The 8,757-nt window shown below is 34.6% G+C and overlaps 1 protein-coding gene across 1 annotated transcript; it reads right to left on the reverse strand.

The window, feature by feature from the left end:
* Nucleotides 1-2,505: 2,505 nt before the first annotated feature.
* LOC107061727 (uncharacterized) lies at nt 2,506-3,909 on the reverse strand. The gene has a single exon (XM_015311499.1). The coding sequence runs from the start codon at nt 3,907-3,909 to the stop codon at nt 2,506-2,508; it is 1,404 nt and encodes a 467-aa protein (XP_015166985.1).
* Nucleotides 3,910-8,757: the final 4,848 nt, after the last annotated feature.

The raw sequence follows: 8,757 nt of genomic DNA on the forward strand, positions 1-8,757 counted from the left end.
CTCTTCGCCTCTCCTCAACTCATTTCCTCCTCTAACCAACTTTTTTAAAAGAAATTAAGAGTTCGAATTTAATTCCAACTATTCTCCGAACAGTCACTAATTTTGCGTACAACTTTATACAACATTGGGCAAAGAACTCAAGTTCCTGTAAGCATAAACTAATTCTGCAGGGACACTGAATGTGATAGATATATACATGAAACAAGGCAACAATTATAAACTATAAGAATTCACTGACATTTTGATTTATATACATAGAAAGAGGTAAACTATAGACTACACCTCAAGCTTTGTAGAGGACTATAGGACATCAAGAATTATAGACTTTTTGAAGGCGACTCGAAAAAATCCTCACACAAAGTAAGATCCAACTATGCACTTAAAGGTTCCTAACAGTAAATCAAAAGTTGTCCCGATATTTCATCAATTAGATGAGACCAAGAATCATTTTCAATATTGTATCTTTTTCTACTACACAATTAACACAATAGGAAACAAGTTTGTTATTCCATATTTAATCACACATTATTTATGGTGTTACATTTCAACAAAATAAATTATAAAGTTGGGTATATTGTTACTAACTTGGTTAGCTGAAAAGGTAGTGGTCATTCAGTTGAAAAGGACGATGTTGTAGCTGGTACATGTGATTGATGAGCTAGGAAGAGTTCTTTCATTTTCATTACTTCTTTCATCTCATCTTCTAAGGTAGACAAGCAATTGTTCAAGGATTTGTTTTCCTCAGTCAAGGATTTGTTCTCTTCATTCAAGGATTTAATATCCTCTCGCGTTGAATGTAGTGCAGATAACAATTCAGCTTTTGAAGAAGTTCCACCTTTCAAGTCTTTTGCCTTTAATCCACCCCCAAATCCAAATATGTGGCTACAAGTTTGAGGTCCACAACATTTTTCAACAATCTCTATGGAAGGACTTCCTAACTATATAATATCAGCATCCATTTGTTCCACAATCTCAAAGGAATCACGAGGTTGAGTCTTCCTCACTACTTTCCAACTTTTGTTGGAATTATCATTAGCATAAAACACTTGAGATGCTTGATTCGCTAAAATAAATGGCTTATTTATTTTCAAAAATCTACTTGGATTAACACTCACAAAATCATACTCATCCTTTTTAACTCCTTTTATTTCATCATACACATCGAACCAATTACATAGAAATAAAATCACTCTTCTATCCATGACAAATTGCAACTCAATCACATCTGTTAAAACTCCATAATAATCAAGGTTCTCACTGTCTTCATCATTCTCACCCAATACAACAACACCACAATTTTGAGTCCTTAACTTGTTATCATAATCTTCTACATGAAATCTATATCCATTAACGACATAACCATTAGAACACGTTGAATATTTAGTGGGACCACGTGAAAGTGAGAGTAGATCTTCCACGATCTGACTATCATCTTGTTTGTGCAATTGTGCGACCTATCAACAAGATAACATTTAATATTTTAGAATGAGTATTACAATATTAAAATATCAAATTTTGATATTTATGTATTACTCACCCTATCTTTAAACCATTCAATAAATTGTCGCCTCCATTCTGCATCAGACAAGTGTCGAGCATTCTCATGAGTTTGTGTAAACTCTCTACAAAATTGAAGTGAACCATAAGTCTCGTACTGAAAATTAACTAACCTAAAAGAATAAAATAAATGAGATGATATAAAAGAAATCTTCATACTTGAGATATGGTAAAACTTCATCACAGTTCTTCAATATGTATATATGTGCTTGTTCTAGTTCATATGCTTCAAGCTCACATGGATCTTTAGCTCCTAGAGTTTTTCCAGGTTGACTAAAAATAGATAAACCACCATTCGATTGTTTTAAACCACCATCATAATTTCGTTCAGGATGATTGAATCTTGTGTCAACTCTATGCAAATACCTTGAACATAAAGTCATACATTCATTTGCAATGTAGCCCTCTGCAATACAACCTTCTGGACATGCCCTATTACCAATGAGAGATTTCAAAAAATATAACCATCGCTCCACAGGATACATCCACCGATAATGAATCGGTCTAGGAATTTAAGCTTCAGTAGCTAAATGAACAGGTAAGTGCACCATGACATCAAAAAATGAAGGAGGGAAGACCTTTTCCAACTTGCAAAGTGTTATGGGTATTTGTGCTTCAATATGCTCCAAGTTTTCAATTCTCAACTCTTTTGATCCAAGCACACTAAAAAATATAGACAATTCAATAAGAGGTTCACACACTTCTTTGGACAACATAAAAGATACTTTTCTTGTTCCAATTATCCTCTCGATTTTCATGTGATATCTTCTTTCTTTTCTTAGGATCTTTTGATAACGGTAGGCCTTCAAGATCTTGCACTTGATTAAGTATCTCAATACCGGAACATACTTTTGGTGGAGGCCTTTTCTCTATTGTACCATCAAATGAGCCCTTCTCACTTCGCCATTTGTGATTTTGAGAAAGATAACGCCGATGACCCATAAAACACTACTTCTTACCCCTGGATAATCGAATTGAGGAAGTGTCTTTATTGCAACATGGGCATGCCAATTTTCCTTTTGTACTCCATCCCGATAAATTTCCATATGCTGGAAAGTCATTGATGGTCCATAATAAAGAAGCATGCAACTTAAAATTTTGCTTAGTTGATGCATCATAGGTCTCAATACCAACTTCCCACAACTCCTTCAATTCCCCTATTAAAGGCTGGAGATATGTATCAATTGCATCTCCTGGACCATTTGGACCCGGAAAAAGCATTGACAAAATAAAATTTTCTTCCTTCATACACAACCAAGGTGGTAAATTATAAGGAATAAGAACCACAGGCCAAATGCTATGTGAGGTTTTTGAATTTCGGAATGGTTGAAATCCATCACTAGCAAGTCCAAGTCGCACATTTCGAGGCTCAGCCGCAAATGAAGGATGAAGTTCATCAAATGACTTCCATGCCATTGAATCAGCCGGGTGCCTCATTATTCCATCTTCAACTCTTTTATCCTTATGCCATGTCATCAAAGTAGATGTCTTGGTACACATAAACAATCTCTGAAGTCTATGCTTTAAAGGAAAATAGCGTAAACTCTTTAATGCTATCTTTTTACCTTTTTTATTCCTTGTTTCCCCGCTATGTGTATTTATTTTCCATCTCGACGCACCACAAACTTTGCAAGAATCAAGTAAGCTATCTTCCTTCCAGTATAACATGCAATCATTAGTACAAGCATCAATCTTATCGTATGAAAGACCAAGTTCTTTAATTATCTTCTTTGCCTCATAATATGAATTTGGCAAATTGGCACCATCAGGCAACAACTCCTCTTTCAACATTTTCAATAGCATTGTAAATGATGCATTACTCCAACGACCCATACTTTTGATATGAAGCAATTTGATCAAAGTGGAAAGCTTTGAAGCTTTTGAATTTTGGTATAATGGCAACTCAAAATCCTTCAATAGGCTGTAAAAGTTTTTTGCTTCATCATTTGGTTCCTCTTCAAGTAAGTCATCAGTATGTGTAGTTCTTCCATCAAGATTAGGATATAGGTCTCTCAATAGTTCTTCTACTTCATCTTCACTCTCACATTCTTCTATTGCATCATCATCTTGTTCTTCATCTTCATATTCTAATTCTGATAATGGCTCACCCAAACGTTCTCCATGGTGATACCAAAAAGTATAATTGCGAATTATTCCATGTACTAGCAAATGTGTCTCAACTGTTTTACGAGTTCCTAAAGTTGAATTGTAACATTTGACACACGAACATCGTATTTCATATTCTTCTCCTATTTTTCGAAAAGCATAATCCAAAAACTTTTGCACACCAATCAAGTAGATTTCATCGAGACGATTATCAACAAGTTGCATCCACTGCTTACTAGGTGCCATAACCTTTATGAGGACATAACAAATTCTTTTAAAAATATAAAGAATAACAAAAAATATAAGATGCAAACAACTTGTTACGATCAGATAAACACAATAGGGTTGAAATCTAAGGATAGATGTCACTAAGAATTATAAAAGATTAAAAGTTTACTTATAGAGCTAAGATGTTTGTTCCTAAAACATGATTTTCCTTTGAGCCTACCAAAGATTGGAGTAAGTAATTACACAAAACAATATATATTACGACATAAGATTATCTAAATAGTCATTTGATACTAAGAAAACTACTTGTTTATAGTTACGAAATAGTTAGTTCACTTGAATCTTCAAACAGTACATCAAGAAAGGACTAAGAAAATTACAAAATCACTAAAGATGTGAAACTAGTATGTTATTCATACAATAATTAATTTTAAAAAAAAATTATATGCACTTTACATAAAATAATTGTCTATAGATAAAACCTGCTGAAGCAATCATAAAAGAGATGAATATAACTTGAAAAAAATGATAGGGAATGTTATCCTATATACATCGTTACAAGCAACAGATTTTTTTTTGTACTTCCCGAAAAACATAATCGCTAAAACCCCACATGGAGTTAGTCCCTGGAAACTCATAAGCAAGACTTAATAGAGCTTAAAATCTCTAGTACCCCACATACATTTAGCCGCTGATATTCATAAACAACAAAAACATTGGGATTATGCAAATATATGCTATTCACGAAATAATTAGGATTTTCAAATACAACATACTGTCAAATCGGAGGGTCACTGCCTTGGAGAATGTTGTGAAGCCTCGGTTGGAAAACACGCTTCTTTACATCAAGGGGGAACTTAATGAACTGGAAAGGGAAGATTTCTTCCATTTAAAGAAGATACAAGGTTACAAGAAGAGGGAGGTAGAGAAACAGATGGCTGCTGCCAGGCTATATGCAGTGGAGAAGGCTGCTGAAGATATTTCTTTGAAGAGAGGTATTTCGCTTAGTTCAGCCCATAACTTACTGTCCCATGTTTCACATAAAGATGAGGATATTGTTTTCTGATATGGAGGTAAGTTTTTATTAGTCGCATCTGCTGTCAAATATAGATGGATAATATAATTATCAGATGGAGAGATTTTTCCTGTTCAACAAGAGTTCTGTGCATGTTTGTAGTTAAAAAAAACACTGCCAAATTATTAGTTCAATTGCTTACTCCTTATACTCTGTTTTAAAACCATTCCTTGTCCAATACTGATGATCAAGAAACAAGAAAACAACAAAATCGAGTCAAATATATTAGAATGCTCAACCCAATAATCTTTTACTGACAAATAAGAAAACATAGCAGATTTTGAAACTATTAACTTATTTAATGTTAGAAAAGAGGAAGAAGAAGATGACTAACGTGAGTAAAACAACAAAAAATCCATCAATACAATTTATGGAAGAACACAAGAAACTCGATTTAGAAGAGGAAACAAACCTCGAATTCCTTTTGTCGCAGCTAAGCAGCAACTAAACAATGAAGAAGACAAAGGTGCTCTGAAAATTCACTGGCAAAATCGAGTCAACTATTAGAAATCACAACCCAATAATCTTTTACTGATTCTAAGGAAGAAAACAGAGCATATTATGAAAGTTTTAACCTATTATGTTAGAAAAGGGGAAGAAGAAGAAGACTAACTTGAATAAAATAAGAAAAAACGTATCAATCGATCAATGGAAGAAACAAGCAACTCGATTTAGAAGAGGAAACAAACCTGGAATTCTATTTTTTTCGCAACTATATGCAGCAACTACACAATGAAGAAGAGAACACTACTATGAAAATATATTCACTGCATTGAGATTGGACAGTGTCGAAGCAATCTTATTGATGAGGCGATGATTTGAAGAAAGCTAGGGTTGCGACCATATAGACTATTCTGAAAAAAGGAAGAAGAAAAGACTATTCCTATTCCACATATATACGTTTATTAATTTTCTGAAAAAAAGAGCGGGTCTTTTTTTTTGGCTAATGAAAAAACACTTAGCGCCTAAATTTTGGTTAAAACAAATTAAAAGTTTATTTTTTTAATATTTCAGTATTAAATTTTGGTGGATGTAATTTCCGCTAATTCCTTCAATTAAAATTTGGGACCAGTTATTAAGTTCTTTAGGGACCGGATTTAGTATCTTCGCTATAAAATATATATATAAGGACCAGAATATAATATCGTCCCAATACATATATCATTAGGGAAGGGATTACTAGCTCGTCACTAAATGTTGGTCTTAACAAACTGTTTTTCTTGTAGTGAAAATAGGGAAACCAAGCTCGGTCCTCGAAACATGAGGACTCACCAATCTTCAAGCCTCTATAGGAGATCCTTAGCCACGGAAGTGCGAATCTTTAAGGTCGGTCCCTACATTTGGGGAATATGTAGGGAAAAGTATGTGTCAGTATAAATATGTACTAAGTAATATAGCCATGCATGAAGCGTAACAATCATGATAAAGGAAAATTTCTATAATATGCAATAACGAAGTTAAAATATGATAGAAATAGTTAGAGAACATAGTCATAAAACATGGTCAATGCAAGTAGACATCGTGTTAAAACACATGTGAGATACTTATGAAATAAACTTTATTTATTATGGTGGGAGAATTACCTTTATCTGACATGTAAGACCCTGTAAGCTATTAACATGGAATCCGGTGTCTCCCACACCTAAAATGGGTGTCCTACTTGTGAACGTAAGACAATGAACATCTAGCTTATGTGGATCCACTAGCTAATGTCTATCTAGACAATCCTATGTTGGCACATAGTTTATAGGACATGGGTCTTGTCCACTCAGTACTAAGCATAACTCCCACATAATATCTATTATTATTATTCATTTATTCTTTAAGGGACTTGTTAATCGCCTGTTGTCCTTACATCATGTGACATGGGTAATCACCTTTTGTCTTTCATTAGAGGTCATGGGTAATCGCCGCTTGCCCTATTCTTATAATAAATCCTTTACTTTGATTCATTTTAGGTGAGATGACCTTTCAACCTTCGAACCCTTTATGTGAGAAATCCTTTCACAACAATGAACAATAACAACAACATAGTTTTTCATTATCAAAGCAATTTACATCATACTTTATCAATTCCAAAAGAACATGCACAAGTCCATAATTCAACATTCATAATTCAAAACCCACTTTCAATCATGAATATCTAGAAAACATGGGTTAAGCGTGATTTCATGTGGATTCATCTTAAAATCATGAAATATAACTCAATTCATGCATAGTAATTCATAAACCTAAATATATCAATATTTAAAGGAACCCATGACATGGAAGAAAAACCCCAACTCAATTATGGATTTCTAACTTTATAAATTGGAGAATTTCTGAACACCATGATGGAAAGGACTCAATTTATGAAAACTATCATACATCAATGCCAAAAGCTTGCCTTCAATGGTTGAATTGGGGGCTTGATTAGAACCCCTAGGTTGACTCCTTCTTCTTTAAGCTTTCTAGAGAGATAAATATTTTTGAGAGGAAGACTTATTCTTCTTTTAAGAAATTGAGAGAATGATTTAAATTGGGGAATTTTTGGTTTAAAAACACTTATATAGGACTTTTAGGTATGGTAAAAGAACATAGTATTAGGATAGAATAATTAGGAAAAGACCCAAAAGACCTGACTAAAAACTGACGCGACCATTGTCACAATGTTCCTCACAACCCATCAAGGACCTCACGAGCCATCATGGAAGTCATGGTCCTTGACCAGTTGTTGGGTGAGAGCCCCTATTGCCCTTACCTTCTTCTAGACCACCTTAATAGTATGCGATGCTCACCAAGGGCCGTCTAGGGGTTCGTGGGAGGGGAACCCAACTTGCTCAAGCTATGGAAGCTGGTCACGATCACCAACACGAGTTGTGGTCCCATTCACGGCCCGACAAGGGATCCGTGGAGGGTCCCATGGCCTAGTTTTGTGCTGGTGACTTCCGGCTTGGCCCCTTCCCTAGCTTCTTTTTATTCCGAGGTGTTACATTATCTCCTCATTGGGAAAATTCGTTCTCGAATGAGATTCAAGACATCATAAGGATGGTAGAAACTTAATCTAACAGTCGAACATACATGCAATAAATAAATGCACATATCCGAGTGGTAATAGTCAACTTCAAGCTAAACCAGGGTCAAAACATTGTATCATGAAGTCAATACACAACTCATACCTATATGCACATACACATGTAGGAATCAAATACATAACTTATTTTCTCAACATCTAAGCTTTTTATTAATCATGTATAATCAGAAAAATCAAGGGAATATCTAAGAGACATGACACCCAATGAGTAAATTAGGAGTAGCTAAATACATCAAGCTTCAGTAGATACGAAGGGAAAGAGATGAGTATATCAGGACATCACATAAGCCTCGGATTACCAAGAAATACCCTCAACTAAGTGATTCCTCCAAAGATCTTTTACGAAAGAAACTTCATTATTTCTTAACTTCTTAACTTGCCGGTCTAAATTCTAATCCGAAATATCCTCATAAGAAAGATTCTGCTTAACTTCCAAACCTTCAAACGGAACTATAGATGTCGGATGTCCAACACATTTCTATAACAAGGAGACATGGAAAAATGGATGTACCAATTCCAACTAATTAGGCAATTCAAGTTCATAAGTTGCCTTGACATTTTACCTCAAAATCTGATATGGACCCATATAACGGGGACTAAGCTTTCCTTTTTTCCCAAACCTCATTACACTCTTCATGGGTGAAATTTTCAAGTAGACCCAATCATGAACATCAATCTCAAGTTCTCTTCTTCTAACATCGCCATAGGACTTTTGTCA

The sequence above is a fragment of the Solanum tuberosum genome, unplaced genomic scaffold (genome assembly GCF_000226075.1).
Source record: "Solanum tuberosum cultivar DM 1-3 516 R44 unplaced genomic scaffold, SolTub_3.0 scf00163, whole genome shotgun sequence".
In the NCBI taxonomy this organism is placed as follows: domain Eukaryota; kingdom Viridiplantae; phylum Streptophyta; class Magnoliopsida; order Solanales; family Solanaceae; genus Solanum; species Solanum tuberosum.